This window comes from Macrobrachium nipponense, chromosome 9 (assembly GCF_015104395.2).
Source record: "Macrobrachium nipponense isolate FS-2020 chromosome 9, ASM1510439v2, whole genome shotgun sequence".
Lineage (NCBI taxonomy): Eukaryota > Metazoa > Arthropoda > Malacostraca > Decapoda > Palaemonidae > Macrobrachium > Macrobrachium nipponense.
Window position 1 is genome coordinate 22,401,514 of NC_061110.1, and position 17,826 is coordinate 22,419,339.

The window sequence follows — 17,826 nt, forward strand, 5'->3', positions numbered from 1 at the left end:
TAATCTTATTTTCAGTCCAACTGCGAATCCATTAGATGACAGTACGAAGGTTCTCATGTATTTCCTTATAGCCTATCTATTACAAGTACAAGGGTGCAGCGTATTTTCACAAGTATTATGCATTCCACAGAAACCAACATTAACAACAATTATATCAAATTGCCAATTTATATGTAAGTGTATTCCCATTTTCCATTATAAATAGTGAGAATTTGGCTTTGTTTCAATAGATAGGGCGACGTTAACATTATAATAAAGATTTTTCCGTTTACTGTGGCATGCCATGATATTTGAATGATCATAACCCAAGTGGCCAATAATGTGATGTTCGTTTCGTCTAAAGTGATTTGTCTTCGATTGTACGTAGTAAATAAATTCACTTGTGATATGTTAAGGTTTCATCAAGTTTTATGAATTTTATGAAAATTTCAAATTGATTGGAGTTTTAGTAAATTCAAAGTACCACTGTGTATGATAATTTAGTCTTGGGGAGCATTTACTAATTTTGTCGTCTAAACGAATTTGTTACCTCTTCCGAATTTGGTAGTCTTGACTTTGCTATGGTGTTGAATAACAACCTATTTAGGTTTTGTTTTACAGTGTTTCATTATGAATGAACATTCCTATTGCAAATTTGTTTGTTATCAATATATCAAAATTTACATTGAATGAAATTTGAGTTTTTCATCAAAACAAAAACGAAAAAAACTGAAGGATACTTTCGGACAACGTAAACAAAAGCCAAATGAGTGACAAGTCCACACCTGTTGCTGTGGAAGAAGTCTATGAGGCCAGCGAAAGAATCAAAGACTTCGTTCATCGGACGCCAGTTTTTGACATGCCAGGCGATCGACTCGATTGCGAAAAAGGAAGATCTAGTTTTCAAGGCAGAATGCTTTCAAAAAACAGGAGCCTTCAAAGCCCGTGGAGCTTGTAACGCGGTAATTTAAAAACCATGTAGCTAGTACTAGGTACTAGGCTAGACGTTCTCGATGTGTAGCGCAGTGCCATGGTCGGAATACATGTTAGGTCACTAGGGCTTAGGTATATTATTTTTTTTATATAGCTACATCGATCATGACGTATTGTAGCCTGGGATCTTATTGGTCAGGTCACAGCTTGTACTAGGGTAAACAACCGACTGGACCGGCCAACTCACCGACTACCGCATTTTTGGCCACATGAAAAAGTACTTTTAACCAGGGTTGCCAAGTTGGCAACTTTTGGTGCCAAAATCCTGAAAGTTGGCAACTTTCTGAGGTGGTTGGCAACAGAAGTTTGTGGTTGGCAACTACCACCAAAATTGGCAACTTTCGGTTATCAACAATACTATATTTGTTGCTTTTCTGAACGATTGTTGCAAAATTTCTACTGCAAAGTCCACAATTATGCTTTGCCCCTTACCAGCACAGCCAGAATAGTTTGAAATTAACTTCTTTGCCAATACAAAGGTCAAACCTCCACTCTGACCTGAGTATTGAAGAATTAAGAATGACGTTTTTGCCGCCACAGCCACGTTTGTTGTGTTGTGTTGGAGAGTTGCTGTGATATTTTGCTTTTTTCATAGTTGTAAGTGATATTACTACGATTATTGTTGTGTCTGTGTGTATACTATCTCCTTTCTAGATAACACGATCATAAAAATTGACGTAGACCTATAAAGGCTTAGCCTATGCCTTTTTGTCGGTTTACGCATCCTATGACGTTTGAATTATAGGCCTATCTTATATTCAACTGGTTTATTTTGTTCTTGTGTTTATTCTTGTTTTTGTTGCTGCTGTTATAGTTCTTGTAGTGTCTTCGAAAAATTTTCATATGGTATCCTACCATTGCAGAATAAACATAGACCTATTCATAAAAAATATTGGCGCAAAGAATTATCCGCTACTCTTAACTGAAATTTAGTAAAGCTTTAATTAAAAGTAATCGAGATCTTTATGAATATTGTAACTGCGCTAGAATATTCTCCTAAAACAAAAGAAAGAGATAGAAACGAGAGAAAGAGAGAGAAGAGGAAGAACTGTACTCCAAAATAAGAAATTGCCCCAAAAACCAAATGAGTTCATGGGCTACTCTCGCAGTCCCCGCAGGACGTGGTTTGGATCATCCTCATACAATAACTTATCCAAGCTGTGCCCAACATGCATTTTTCTAATTTGTTTAAGTATCTTTGTGATGCCGCCTTCCTACCATAAGCCTTGCAATTCTCATAGAAAACGCTACCCAGCAGCCTTATATTTACTTGTCACAGCCATATATATATCCCTTTAGTAAATATATTTTCAGTATAGTTCATTGAAAGCAGTTTGATAGTTGGTGTAAGGCTGAGACAGCCCTAAGATTTGGCCATCCACACATGTATGTGTATGTGATCTTGCTTATAAGTGTACATTCCACTTTATGCATATACATTATATAACGAGGATTTGAAAGTTTGCAACTTCTCCCTCAAGGAAGAGGAAGACAGGGACCAGAGGAGTACCGGCTAACACTGGTACCTCCTCCTCGCCTGGCGCCAGAGGTTCTGTCTCGGCGCCAGGAACCGTCTCGACCTCTCGTTCGTGAGAGGTACCGAGTGTACAGTCGCTCATGGGTGACCGTGCAGCCAGGGTCCAGGCAGCCGAGCCTGCTCGCCGCCAGGACCCAGGCACAGAGTGGAAGACTGGTGGGAGTCGCCCAGGTGACTCCTGCCAGGCCGGCGATCGCTCTCGTGGCGATTTGCCGGTACCCAGGGTTGACGCGACGGTCCCTCTGGATCGTTCGCGGGCTGAGGCGAGGAAGAGGTCCCCTCAGTCACCAGGACCAGCCTCGGCTAGTCCAGGCACTTTGGCACGCTGTGAGGATAGGCCTCGCTCCACTGCGACAGTGGACTCTACCGGTCTCCTGACCACTGCTCCCACAGGGACCGGGCTGGTAGGGGGACTGGCAGCAGCTCTCCATATGCTCGGGACCGTTGCCGTGGTTCTCGGTCCAGTGGTTCTTCTCAGGGGAGCCACACGTCTAGGCCTGCAGCTCGATCTCCTGCAGCCCCCCCAGCACGCCGGTTCTGCCAGTGGGCAGGGGGGGAAGCGTCAGGTCTTCCTCTCCTATCCCTTCAACTTCCTCGGGCTACACCAGGAAGAGCGAGGCGATCACGAGAAGTGCGCTTTTCGCCGTCCCTCCACGAGGGGGTACAAACCTGGCACTGTCCTAGGATCGACTAGATCGTACGCACAAGCGCCTGGAGGAGACCCTGAGGGGTCTGTTGTGGTTCCTCCTGTGGAAGGAGGAGGGTCTCGGGAGGCGTTCTCTTTGGATTGGCTTGACGGTCCATCTCCGCAGGACGCAGTCACTCCCGAGATCCAGAGGTTATTGCGCTGATTCGTTAGCACAATGACCTCGGGGAAGGATCGGAGCTTCCACCCTCCGAGCCTACATCTAGGCAGGAGTCGTTCTGGGGTCCTGAGAAGGAACCGAGGACAACGATGGGTCTGCCCCGATCAGCCTTAGCTGACAAGTGTGCTGGGCCAAGTGGACTCTCTTGTCTCCGGACAGGAGGGATCGCTTCGGTCCGGCAGGTTGTCCAAGCTCCTTCCCCCCCTACCACGACAGAGGCATTTCTACGTGCCAACGGAGGACCCTCTGCCGCCCAAACAGGTTAACCCGGAGCTGGCTAGGCTAACTCCGGGGGTGTCTCTCCAACACCTGCTGTCAGAGAACCTTTGGTTCTCGCAGCAAGAGGCACTTGTGTTGGAATCGACTGCCATGGCAGCATTCCAAGCAGTCTCCTGGTTAGGCCTGTGGTCCCTCAGTGTCTAAGGTAGCGGCCTCCTCGGGAAACATCACTCCTGAAGGGGACCTGGCTTTCGGGAGACTGTGCCAGTCTGGAGGTAGGGCGATTTCCTACCTGGCCCACCAGATGGCCAACCTGAGGCGCAGAGACGCAGTCCCTCACTCAAGTAACCAGTTCGGCTGGGCGTGAGGCAGCTTTGGGTATTCGGAACAGACTGTGCGAGTTTCCTCCTCTCTCTTCCCCAGAGAGATGGTGGATGCTGCAGTGGAACAACGGCGCACTGATGACAGTGACTGACTTGTACACCAGGCAGTCTCGAAGGCAGCTGGGCAGCCTTGAGCCACTGCGGCTAAGCCCAAGAGCTTGGCTAGCGCTTCCTTTGTGGCTAAGACGACTGCCTCGTCAAAGCCGAGAGGAAAGACTGCATTCGACGTCTTCTGTAAGGAGTGATCGTAACCAGCCCTCCTTTTCCCAAGGAGGACCCGGGAAGAAGTCGAAGAGAGGAGGGAAATGCTAGGGATGGCGTTCCCCCTCACCTGCTGCCGGAAGTGGGGGCCTTCCTGCCGAGCCATTGGGCAACTTGGCAGTGCTACGGAGCCTAGACCTGGATAGTGGATGTCCTTCAGGAGGGGTATCTACTACCCTTCGAGTTACGGCCACCCCTCACCTCCAACCCGGTCCATCTTCAGACGTACGTTTCCGGTTCTGCCAGGGACATGTCGCTTCGGCAGGAAGTAGAAGCCATACTGAGCAAACGAGCTGTGGAGATTGTATGGGATCAGTCACTGGGCTTCTACAGTCGACTTTTCCTGGTGGGGAAGTCCTCGGGGGACTGGCGCCCGGTGATAGATCTCTTTCCCTTGAACCGATTCGTTCGCCAGACTCGGTTCACGATAGAAACGACACGTTCAGTGCTCAAGTCCATCAGGAGAATGACTTCATGCTTTCTGTGGACCTGAAGGACGCTTATTTCCAGATACCCATCCATCAGTCCTCCAGGAAGTACCTCCGCTTCATCCTCGACGGGACAGTGTATCAATTCAGGGCACTTTGTTTCGTCTCTCAACCGCCCCACAGGTGTTCCCGCGAGTGTTTCACGCTGGTGTTGGCTTGAGCCCATTTGTTAGGGATACGTCTTCTGAGGTATCTCGACGATTGGTTGGTACAGGACAGGGATTGACTCCTCGAGTTCTGCCGCGATCTTGGGGTCGTGGTGAATTTCGAGAAGTCAGATCTTGAGCCCAAGCAGAGGATGAAGTACCTGGGCATGCTGATCGATATGGTAGCAGGGCGAGTCTTCTCCGCAGACTCGCGGATCAGAAGAGTCAGACGGTTCCTGTCCATACAGGAGCAACCAGCTCAGCAGTGGCAGGTCGTGATTGGTCACCTGTCATCTCTCGAGAAGTTAGTCCCTCACAGGCGTCTTCACCTGCGGTCTCTTCAGTGGAGGCTAAAGGAGAGTTGGTCACAGGCAAGAGACCTGCCGTACTTTCCCGTGTCTCACGGAGGAGGTGAGGCAGAACCTAGCCTGGTGGCTGGACGACGGGAACCTCGTAAGAGGAGTGCCTCTTTGCACTCCTCCCCCAGAGATGTTGCTGTTTTCAGACGCGTCGACTGAGGGATGGGGCGCACGCCTGGAGGAGTTGCTGGCTGCAGGTGTGTGGGATTATCACGACAAGCACCTTCACATCAACGTCCTGGAGCTCAAGGCAGCATTTCTCGCTCTCCAAGAATTCCAGGACCGGCTGATGGGACACTCAGTGGTGTTGATGAGCAACAACACCACGGTAGTGGCATACGTCAACATACAGGGGGGCCTAGTGTCCCTCCCGTTTCATCAGTTGACGTTGCAGGTGCACGAGTGGGCCGTGCCTTACTCGGTAGAGCTGTCAGCCTGCTACATTCCAGGCAAGAGGAATGTAGTGGCAGACAAGCTCAACCGTCAGAATCAGGTGAGCTGCTGCAGAGGATGCTCTTCAACACCCGTGGGACAACCTCTTCGTGTACGCCTTTCCCGTGTTCTGTCTGATTTGCAAGGTGATCAGCAGGGTGCTGGTCACCGCGAATCTTCGGATGATTCTGGTGGCATCCAAATGGCCCCAGGCCGTTTGGTATCCGGACTGCTGGCTCTGCTTGCCGGAGCACCGAGAGAGATTCCCCCACCCCCCTGGCACAACCTCCTGTGCCAGCCACACGTGGAACGGTACCACCGATCAGTTCGATCCATCTCTTCACAGGCTGGCTGTTATCCCCCATCTCTTGCAAGCGAGAGGCTTTTCTCGCCGAGCAGCAACAGAGATGGCTGGGTACCTCAGGCAGTCCTCTGCAGCTGTGTACCAGGGGAAGTGGTCCGTCTTCTGTGGTGGTCGTGGGACGGGGTCTCTCTCCTCTCAGAGGCACTCTTCAGCAGGTAGTGATCTCCTCGTCTCCTTCGCCGAGAGAAGCCTCCTTTCCGTCTCTGTAGTTAAAGGCTACAGAGCCACCCTGGCCCTAGTCCTTAAACTGTGGGGAGTGGATATCTCCAACTTGTACGAGATCTCCCTTCTAATGAAGAGCTTCAAGAGGTCTTGCCCACCCAGGGAACTCAGGCCCCCGGAGTGGGATGTGACTCTCGTCCTTAGGAGTTTGACTCGAATACCCTTTCGCAGCGACTCCGCGAGAGTCGTCAGACAGGGATCTGACCCTCAAGACCCTCTTCTTGCTGGCCCTGGCATCGGCGAAGAGAGTAAGGGAACTTCATGGTCTTTCTTTTGATGTAAAACATACGAGGGGATGGCGATCTGTGACGGTCAATTTCGTCCTGGACTTCGTAGCGAAGACTCAGAATCCTTCGGTCCCTGACGACCGGTTCGAGTCATTCACGATCCCCTCCCTGAAGGACTTCACCGACGATGATGCAGATGCGATGCTGCTTTGTCCTGTGAGGGCGCTACGGCGCTATCTGAAGAGAACTCGGCACCTCAGGCCTGAGTGTCGACGCCTCTTCGTTAGCACCGGGGTTACCAAGAAGGAGGTGTCCAAGAACACACTTTCTTTCTGGCTTTGTGAGGTAATCAGGAGGGCATACGCTGCGGATAGGAGTGATGACACCAGTACCCCTCGTCCGAGAGCCCACGAAGTCAGAGGTATTGGTCCAACCCTTGCGTTCCGCAAGAACTTCTCCGTGGCACAGGCGCTGAAGGCAGGGGTTTGGGCCAACCAGACCACCTTCACATCTTTCTATCTTCGGGATATCGCCTGCAGGTCCTTGGAGACCTTTTCCTTGGGACCCGTGGTGGCTGCTCAACAATTTGTGTAGCTTACCCAGCACCCGAGCGGACAGAACAGCATCACATCCTTGTGTGACTGTTTGAATGGACATGTGAAAGAGAGTGTGACTGGCTTCTCTTCCTCCTCTTTTCTCTCCTCTACCTTTGGGCAGAGGGCCGTGGTCGTCACTATTCTGGACAGGAGGCAGATGCAGGTAAGCTACGCGACTGAGCTCCGTCCTATCCCTTTCAGTAGGGATAGGAACGGTTATCCACCACTCCCCTAACAAGGGGGGGAGTGGATACCAACAAGAGACAAACCCATGGGAACTAGTTCTTGCTTGCTATTCATAAGAAGTACGCTGGGCTCCCTCTTATGAATTTGGTCCAGAGGTCTGACCACTGATCCTGCGGTGCACACCCTGATCAGCTGGACAGAGGCTAGGATCCCTCCCTCTGCTCTTACGACCAGGGAAGGAACCAAGGTTGGACGAACACCAGTCTCTTCATAAGACTCAGATTCCACCCACCAATAAGTGAGTCTTCCTATTGTTAAAGGACTGAAAGGTTTGTATTACGTATCGGAACAAGTCACAATTTGTCGTAAATTGTATTTTTCCTAACTATACAAACCTGAGGTCCTTTACACATAGTCCCACTTCATGCCACCCCTCACTGCATTTCCTTGGCCTAAAGCAAAGTGATTCTTCACCTCTCAGTCGGGCGGGACCCCCGACTGTCGGACAAGCAGTTAACTACTGAACCTCCTTGTTCGAAGCTTACTACTGGTTCCAGCTGCCACTGATTACATTCCATATGTTAAAGGACCTCAGGTTTGTATAGTTAGGGAAAATACAATTGTGATTTTTGGGTGGGGGAATACACATAATAAAGGGCATATATACATCAATTAACTTAACTTATTAATGGGAGGTATCAAATTCGTGCTCGGCCTCCCAGAAATTAAGTAAAGCTTAGTCTTCGAAATCGGAATCATCGCAGTCTTCGGGAAACACGATTCTTCTTTTTTGGGCTGGGACGGCTAGATTTGGCTGGAACTCGCTACACACCACTAATGTCACCGAGAAGGCCACTTTTCATCAAATACACAAGCAATGACCTTTCGTCATGGCATAAAATTACGAGTTGTTCCGATACGTAATACAAACCCTCGTCCTTTAACAATAGGAAGGTAACTAGCGGCAGCTGGGACGGTCGTAAGCTTCGAACAAGGGGAGAACGGTAGTTAACTGCTTGTCCGATCGTGCGCGCGCCCGCGCGCCCGAGAGGTGAAGAATCACTTTTGCTTTCGGCCACGGTGTGAAGGACGTGTTCGTCATCGCTCTCTGCCCGCTTCATCGTCGTATGCTTTGTTTATATTGTGTTTTCTACTAATGGTTTGGTTTGACTTGAAAATGAAACTGTAAGTACACTGTTTTCATTTTCATTACTTAATTATGAATCAACATGGAGCTATCGCCGTAGAGACGGCGATTTCCGCTCTTTTCATGAATTGAACCCTTGAATTATGTCTCGGTGCCGAGGGCGGGCGACACTCGCGCCGAGTCATGTATTTTGGGGGGCGAAAGTGTGTAATTGAAAGATGTAAGTACTCTTTTTCATTATATTTTTGCCCCTGTGCGTTCGTTGCCGAGAGCTTGAGTTGCGCTCCGGACAAGAGCCTCGTTTATTTTGTTGTATGAATAGAATGCAATGAAAGTGGATTCGCAATGCAGTTTTCTTTTCATTTTCATTTATTAATTGCATCAAATTTAATTTTGGATCAATTTCCGCTCTTACCCGGGAATTAATCCTTACGATTTATTGCTGTGAAAGTGAAAATAGCAAGTGCAGTATTGTTCATTTTCATATATATTTATGATAGCATCATATTATTATGGATCAAGTTTCCGCTCTTACCGGGAATTGATTTTTCCCTCTAAGTTCTATGAAGTGAATCGCAAGTGCAGTATTCTGTTTCATTTTCATATTACTTTTCACTGCTGTGCGGGGGTGGGGTAGGGGAAGCGAAGGTCCTGCCAGGAAGTCGTCGGAAAGCTCTCCCGCGACTCCCTTGGTATCCGATACTTCGTCTTCTTTCTTGCCCCCCGCTCAGCTTCCTCGTATTTTGTTTTTGGGGTCTTCCTTCCGTTCGGGGTGGGGCATGTCTCCCCCCCGTGCGTGAGGGAACCCCTCTTACTAATCTGTCTGTGCTACCGCAGGTGCTACAGCCGTGGGGGGAGGACGACCTTGGACAGGTATGGACCACTGCGGCTGCAGGGCGTGCCTAGCATCCACGATCTGCTGCAGAGTCTAGCGAGGTCTGGGGCGGTGACCTTGGAGTGGTCCACTACACCTTCACGGCCGCTTATGCTGCTTCCCCCCGCTGGTTCTACAAATCCCCTATGCTGTGTCGTGAACGCCGTCTGCCGCTTCTAGGGTGGGCCGGTCGCCAGCCATACCGAGGATGGGGGTATGCCGCCGCCGCCTGTGTTTTCTTCGTGTTGCCTGCCCCAGACTTTCGCTGTTCCAGCAGCTCGCCCCTGGACCGGCCGCCAGTACCACGCTGGCTGCCGATGATTCTACGAGGCGATGGCTGGGCCTGCCGTACCTGTCGCTGATGTGGTTCCCGCTACTGGCTTGGCTGTCCCCTTCTGTGTTTACCGCTGCCGCTGTTCCTGCCGCTCTCCTGAGCTGGTTGCTGTTCCTGTCGCTCTGGTTCCTGCGCCTGTCCATGCTGGTCCTGCCCATGGTGTGTCTTCCCCAGTCCCAGGTCCTTCCGGACAGGTGCAGTCGGGCCGTGTTGCTTCGGCAATAGGCCCGACTCCGGCCTGGATGGAGGACCTGACGACTGTCCTGCGTGAGCTGACGAAGAAGAGGAAGGTGTCATCTTCGTCTTCGTCTGTTGCTGCCTCTTCCCCTTCGACTTCTAAGGCCATAGCCGAAGAAGAAGAAGGCTGCCTCCCCCCCCTAAGAAGTCTCCTTCGGGAACTTCTAAGGGCCCGTCCCACCCCGGTGGGACGGGGGAGGGGTCCTTCTGCTGGTCCTCCTGCTCCTTCGGGTAGCGGGGCCCGTCTCCCCTTCCGTAGGAAGAGATAGACGGGACCAGAGGAGTATCGGTTAGCTCTGGTACTTCCTCGCCCTGGTGCTAGCGCGATGCCGCTACGCCAGGTTCCGGCTCGTCTCTCGTTCGCGGGTGGAGATCCCTTGAGTGTACGCTCTCCCTCGGGAGACCGTGCAGCCAAAGTTTCGGCGCCAGAGTTCGCTCGGCGCCAAGACCACGGCACGGAGCAGAAGGCTGGCGAGAACCGCTCAGGTGACTCTCGCCAGGCCAGCGGCCGCTCTCGCAGCGACCAGCTGGTAACCTGGGTTTTGTTATTCCCCCTAAGAAGACTCCTTCGGGAACTTCGAAGGGCTCGTCACATTCCGGTGTGACGGTTGTCTTCTGCTGGTCCTCCTGTTCCTTCGGGAACGGGGCCCGTCTCCCCTTCTGAGAAGAAGAAGACGGGGACCAAGGTGTGCTGGCTACCGCTGGTACACCCTCGCCTGGTCTTGGCAGCTCTGCTGCTAAGCCAGGTACCGGCTCGGTTTCTCGTCCGCAGAAGTTCCGAGTGTACGATCTCCTTCGGTGACCGTGCAGCCAAAGTTAAGACGCCTGAGTTCGCTCAGCGTCATGACCGAGGCACGGAGCAGAAGACTGTCGAGAGCCGCTCAGGTGACTCTCGCCAGGCCAGCGGCCGCTCTCGCAGCGACCAGCCGTACCTCGGGTGGACGTGACGGTCTCTGACCGGCCACGGGTTGCGGCTGGGAAGAGGTCCCCCAGGTCCCCTCGACCGACGGTACCAGCCTCGGCTGGTACCAGCGGTTTTGACGTGCCGCTAGGACGCTCACCGGTCTCACGGCGAAAGCGAGCTCTGCAGGTCACCTGACCGCCGCTACCACAGGGACCGGCGGGCGGATACGGTGACCAGCAGCAGCTCGTCTGACGCACGGGGGACCGGGGTCGACGTGCTCAGTCGAGCCGCTCGCCACAGTGTGAGCGGCACGGCCAGGCCTGCAGATCGATCCCCCCACCCCCGCGGGGTTGGGTGATCGGCTGCAGCCCCCCACGTACGCTGGTCCTGCCAGCGAGCGGAGCGGGGGGGAGCGTCAGGTCTGGCTTCCCTCCACTACCTTCACTTCCTCGGGGTACACCGGGAAGAGCGAGGTAGCTAGGAGTGATCGTAGAGGTGCGCCGCTCACGATCCCCGTCACGACGCCGCACGTGCCACGTATGGTCTTAGACCAACCAGGACGTACGCGCAAGTGATTGGAGGCGACCGTCATGGGGGAGAGGGGGTAGCGTCAGTTCTATCTCTCCGATACCTTCAACTCCTCGCATACGCCAGGAAGAGCGAGGTATTATAGGGAATTGATCGTGGGAGATGCGCCTTCACGATCCCGTCAAACGACGCCGCAAGTGCCAGGTTGGTCTTAGGACCCAAACCAGGACGTACGCGCAAGTGATTGGAGGCAACCGTCAGGGATCTGTTGCTGGTCCTTCTTCTGAAGGAGGAGGGTCCTGGGAGCTGCTCTTGTTGGAGGGACTAGACGGTCCTACTCCTCAAGACGCTGTAACTTCCGAGATTCAGAGTAACTTTACCCAGGTTTTGCACTGATTCGTCAGCACAACGACCAGGGGGGAAGGATCGCCGCTCCCACCAGCAGAGCCCATGTCTCTGCTCGAGTCGTTTTGGGGACCCGAGAGGGAACCCAAACCGACGGTGGGTATGCCGCGATCGGAGCTTGCCTATTCTGTCTTGAACCAGTCTCTCTCGTCTCCGGACAAGAAGGCTCTCTCAGTTCTGGCCGGTCGATCAAGCTACTTCCACCTCCTCTACTGCGACAGCGGCGTTTCTACGTGTCTTCGGACACCGTATTTAATACTCCTTCGGTCCTCCTGAGAGGTTTCGACCTCGACGAGGACTGGAATGAGTCGGAGGACGGTATCGGCTCTCTCCTGTCAGGTGTCGATCAGCCCCACCCAGACGACGTTCACAGTGGCGGCAGACCCTTACCTACAGTGAGAGTTCGTAACCCTCCTCGGGGAAAACGTTTTTTTCTCCTGACGATACGTTTTCCCAAGGACTCTGAGAGGCCATCGCCGCAAGGCGGATGGCTGCTCCTACTCTTCTCCAACTGCTAGTTCCACTGGGAAGGCGAGCGAGTATCCAATTCCTCCCCCATTCCCTCTCTCCTTACGGCTACGAGGGAAAGGGGAAGGATCCTACAGAGATTTCTCTGTAGGATCCCACGTTGGGGACTGCGCTACCAGGGGGGACCTTCGGGTCCTACCTGACGTAAGCCCCGGTCGTTGAGGAGGGATCCTGCCCCATTCTCGATTTCTACGGGAATCGAGAGGACCACCAGCCGATATCGTTTGACGAATTCGGTGGGGTTTTCGCAGACTGCTTAGAATTCTACGGAATTTCTAGCGCATTCAGAGTGTTAGAGTTTCTTACGATCTCCAAAACACTTAGGCGAGACCACGGTCCAAAGTGAGCGAGACGAGAATCCCCGATATGTTACACGATAATCGGGAACCTCGCCTATGCTCGAATTCCTGGAATTTCTAGCATTAGGAAGAAGACTGCTGCTGAAAGAAGACTATCTCACAGTAGGCGACAACCTGGAATAGAGAAGAACGGACGGGAATATCCAGTTTGGCTGGAACTATCGTCTTAGTATTCTGTTCACCATTGAAGCTTTCCTTCGAGGAAGACTTTCTCCTTCCACTCTCTTTAATAGAGAACGAAGGTGGTCGATCTCCAATCCTTATTTTGTTTTCTTGAAGGAAAGAATTTAGGATGGAGATCGTTGTTCAGAATCCTACAAATATACTACGTATATTAACCTCGCGACATGATTCTGCTAAGCAGTTGAATGGTCCCGAGGGGTAGGCGCATATCCTGGTCTACGGATTGCGACTTAGACGAAAAGTATTCTAATTGAACTGCAACCCGGGTTGCCTGCAACCTCCCACAGGAGTTTCCAGTTTCAATTTTATATACTTATGGTGTTGTCACAACAACACCATTTAAGCTTTTATATTTACCGAAATTCGTTTCGCTTAAATATAATTGCTCGAGCATATCTTTTTATGCTCGGTGGTTCTAGCCGAACGCATTCCTTCGTGGAAAGGATTACTTAGGCAACTCAGGATGACGATCTGTCAGCGACAGCTACTGCGTATTGAATTGCCCGAGGCATTTCAGTATCAGCTGCCGCTTTGAGATAGACGGTTGTTTATGTCTTTCTCACCTGCTTTGATTGAATAACAACCGTATCTCTGCCCAACAATCACGGACTTAAGTCTCTGATTAACGGGATTCTCGCATACATGAATGACCATCTACTGCTGAGAAACGCTAGTATTCATCGTCTTCGGTATTGCGAGAATTTTAAACAGAGATATCTATTCGACTCTCATCTTTCTGTTTACCGCACGGTGGTAACAGAATTCTGTAATAGTCTCTTGCTGCATCGTATCCCGATAATGCCGAATGATTTTGCGGAATCTGAGTTTGTCCTCAAAATATCTTGTATTCGGAGGTGTACAATTGTTCATTGTTCACCCCGGATTAGCAGATATGAAAGACATCGCCTACTCCCACACCTGCCAGCTCTACTTCCAAACGTTCAGCCCATGAGAAGCAGTTCTTCAAGCGGCTCTCCCCTGTGTTTCATTACTGAAGAACGCCCCGCTTTCATTGCACAACGGACAGCAATGAAATGGCGGTTAGCGTTTTCAGTCATTTGGTAAGCACAGGTTTTAGAATCTTGAGATTCCTTCTCTCGATTCAGCTGGAAGACGTAGGTTGCATTCATTGCCTACCTTCGTCTTCAACGTCACATAGTGTTGTTTCTCCTTAAGCTGAGATTCAACGTCTATGAGATTTTCTTGCCATCAGGGACCTCGGTCTTTTGAAGGCAATTGACTTTCGCCTTTTGAGCTTATGCATTAAGAGAATCATCGTCCGCGCCGTCCGGCATCGGTGACTAACAAATATTTTATTTGTTTTTGTCTCTCAGCATAACTCTTTAAAGGGCGAAGGTCACGTGACTTACCCGGATGCTTGGACAACTTGCCTCTACTGATTCCGAACCAGTCAGTCGGCAGCTGTCAGAGCGCCCAGAGTCAGTTACGAACTATGCTATGGACTTAGTTCGGTTGTTCCAGAGCAATCATTACTTCGTCTTAATAGCTTGTCAGTATGAGTACTGTACATAACCAAAGTCGAGAAGAGGGATAGGTCATACGACTATTCCCTTCTTTTCGTCTTAGGTAACTGCATGACTTCTCTTGAGAAGTCAAGCACAAAGGGATGGGGATTTGTGACGCTCGGATTTCGTACCGATCTTCGTAGCGAAGACTCAGAACCCTTCGGTACTGACGATTGGTTCGAGTCCTTCACAATACCCTCCCTAATGGACGTCACCGCCTCCGATACGAAGGCTATGCTGCTTTGTCCTGTGAAGGTGCGACGGAGCTGTCTGAAGAAACTCGACACCCAGGATGAGTGTGGACGCCTCTTCATCATTCTCTCGCGTTCCGCAAGAACTTCTCCGTGGCGCAGGTAATGAAGGCAGGCGCCTGGTCCAAACCGGACCGCATGCACCTCCTTCTACCTTCAGGATATTGCCCACAGTCCTTGGATCTTTTTCCTTGGAACCGTGGTGGTTTGCTCAACACGTTGTGGTAGTTAACCCAGACCCTCGCAGGCTGAACAGCATCGAGTCCTGGTGTGACCGTAAGAATGGATGAGGAATGAGAGTGTGACTGGCTCCTCTTCCCATCTTTTTTTCTTCCCTCTACCTTTGGGTAGAGGGACACGGTCGTCACCCTGCTGGGTAAGGACGAGATGCAGGTGAGCTACTCAATAGAGCACCATCCTATCCATTTCAGTAGGGATAGGAGTAAATATCCACCACTTCCTCCAACAAGGGGGAGAAGTGGATGCCAAATTGAGACAACCCATCATTTTTAGTGATTGTCTCTTGCAAAGAAACAAGTTCTTGCTTGCTGGTACGAAGAGATACGCTTGCCTCTCTCTTAGTACTTGGCCCAGATGGTCTGACCATTGATCCTGCGGTGCACACCCCGATCAATTCGGACAGAGGTTTGATCCCTCCCACCTTGCTCTTACGACCAGGGAGGCACTCCAGGGTTGGACGAACACCAGTCTTGTTCACCAAAAAGACTCAGATTCCTCCCACAAGAAGTGAGTCTTCCTATTGTTAAAGGACCGAGGGGTTTGTATTACGTATCGGAACAAATGACAAATTTGTCGAAAATTGCATTTTCCTAACTATACAAACCTGAGGTCCTTTACATATAGTCCCACCTCATGCCACCCCTCACTCTCTGCAACTTTTTGCATGGGCCTAAAGCAAAAGTGATTCTTACGGACCTCTCGGGCGCGCGGGAGCGCGCGCGCACGATCGGACAAGCAGTTAACTACCGTTCTCCCTTGTTCGAAGCTTACGACCGTCCCAGCTGCCGCTAGTTACCTTCCTATTGTTAAAGGACCTCAGGTTTGTATAGTTAGGAAAAATGCAATTTTCGACAAATTGTCATATCAAGCATAAATCACTGGATTGGCGATGGCAAATTGCATGTGCGCGGGATACGAGGTGGTAGACGCAGACGTTGACATGCTGACTCACTGGAACAGACTGAAGTCGAGGCAGGGTCGGGTCATGGAACTATACTTACCTTGGCGGAGGGATTTTGGGCCGGGCAAAAGGTGTTGCGTGACCTGGCCAACTAAACTATAAACTACCCGTACTCTCTGAGCCCTCGGCGGGTTTAAGTACAGTCAACCGACAAAAAATAACAGTAAATTCTTGATAAACTACCAAAATGCTATAGGAGAAGTCAATTTCCAAGGAAGTACCAGACACAAAGCTAGGTACGTATTACGTACTTAGGTCTACCCAAACTTTTCCATCTTTATATATGAATTAGGTAGGGCAAATGACTGAGCATCGATATAGTAGCCACCAATCCTGGAATGCAGTCACCTTCCCGCAAAACTACTTGAATTCACTGCCATGAACATTAGTCAAGAGTTGTGGCCATCCAGGCAGCACACCGAGACCTCTATGCTCCTCTCTAGGCAAGTGCTTTCTCTTAATTACAAAATAATGGCACAATTCAAAGTGCTTTTTCAGGAAGTGGCTGCGTTCCGAGAGGTGACTGCAATGTCACAGCTTGTTCATTTACCTTACTATCAGTGAAGCTGGAAACTGGCTGTTAAACTTTTAACGAGGAGGTATGATAGTTAAATACCTAATGACTAGGTAGGAGGACCTCTCACCTGGTCGCTAGAGAGTCGTTTTACTTTGTGTATAGATGTGTTTTGCTGCCCTTTGTACTGCTTGCTGTTGCTTGTGCCATGTTCTTGCAACATTGTGTCCTTTTGTTAGCATTTCGCTGCTTTTTGTGCATTTGTCTTTCATGGAACAGTAATTCCATGATCCATCTGGTTCCAAGGAGCATAAGCAGGTTGTGATGCATACCTGTCCTGGCCCCCCTATTAAGACTTGCAGCCATTTCTACTCCTCTGTTGAAGTTGATCCTCATTTCCTTTGCACATTATGCAGAGGAGGATTTGAATGTATAGTAATACCCTGAACTCAAGCAATTCGAGTTGAGTGAATTCACAGTAGTGCGAAAACTTTTTCATTGGAACCAAACTGTTTATCATACACAAGTTTTTCACAATAGCGCACACATTTGTGAATCCTCCAGAAAAACTGCAATACCCTGCAAAAGTGTTTATGGTTAATTTACAGTAGTACCTCAATCTTACACGATTTGAGTTGTGTGAATTCACAATAGTACAAAACGTTTTCACTGGACCTAACTAATTATCGTACACGAGTATTTCACAGACTTGCAAACACAACAATTTTCAAATCCTGAGAAACCCTGCCAAAAAGGTTTGGTTTGTTTAATTTTTTTTATGTTATTTATAAGTTTCAAGCTTTATGCCATAATTAAATAACATAAAACATAAAAATAATAATTCTTTCTCTCTCTTTTACTGAGATGATAGAACTTTTATGGTACATGTATGTATATACTAATGTTTATTAATATTTTCAAATAATCAACATAACAATAACTGTACATTAATTAAAAAATTAGTATGTGATAGTATTTTAAAGAAATAACCTTTCTATTTCACTTTTAAGTAAAAACATGTATTTGTGTATTAATATTTTCAAATAATAATAAAAAAAACTGTAATTACAAAATGATGTGTATAGAAAATTCTTTCCCCGTCATCTTTGTTTATAACTTCACCAGAAGCTCAAAGTCCAGAGCTGTCAATATGTCAAGTAATGTGACAGGAGGGGGAGTGTTGCCATTAGCAGTTTATTGATTTTACATAATTCTCTCTCTCTCTCTCTCTCTCTCTCTCTCTCTCTCTCGTCTCTCTCTCTCTCTCCTCTCTCTCTCTCTCAGTATGTATGTAATCATCACGCTCCTATATTTTACCAACCATTTATTTATTTTTTTTAAGGGTAATGTGTTAAGCTAACTTTTAAATGAAATTACAGTAACTTTAATTTCATTTAAATGTTAGCTTTAAGACAACTTTTCTCTCTCTCTCTCTTCTCTCTCTCTCTCTCTCTCTCTCTCGTCTCTCGTCTCTCCCTCTCCCTCTCTCTCTCTCTCTCTCTCTCTCTCCTCATCTCTCGTGTTAGTGGTAAGATAATTTTTAATTGATCTATTTTTACCTTTGCTGTCTAGAATTG

At 49.5% G+C, this 17,826-nt stretch overlaps 1 protein-coding gene across 1 annotated transcript in view; it reads left to right on the plus strand.

Annotated features, from left to right (window-relative positions):
* Window positions 1-661: 661 nt before the first annotated feature.
* LOC135218004 (probable serine racemase) overlaps window positions 662-17,826 on the plus strand; it is a 176,070-nt gene continuing 158,905 nt past the window's right edge. The window contains 2 exon segments of the mRNA XM_064254149.1: window positions 662-832; window positions 834-941. Coding sequence (XP_064110219.1) covers window positions 746-832; window positions 834-941 — 195 coding nt within the window. The 5' untranslated portion in view covers window positions 662-745.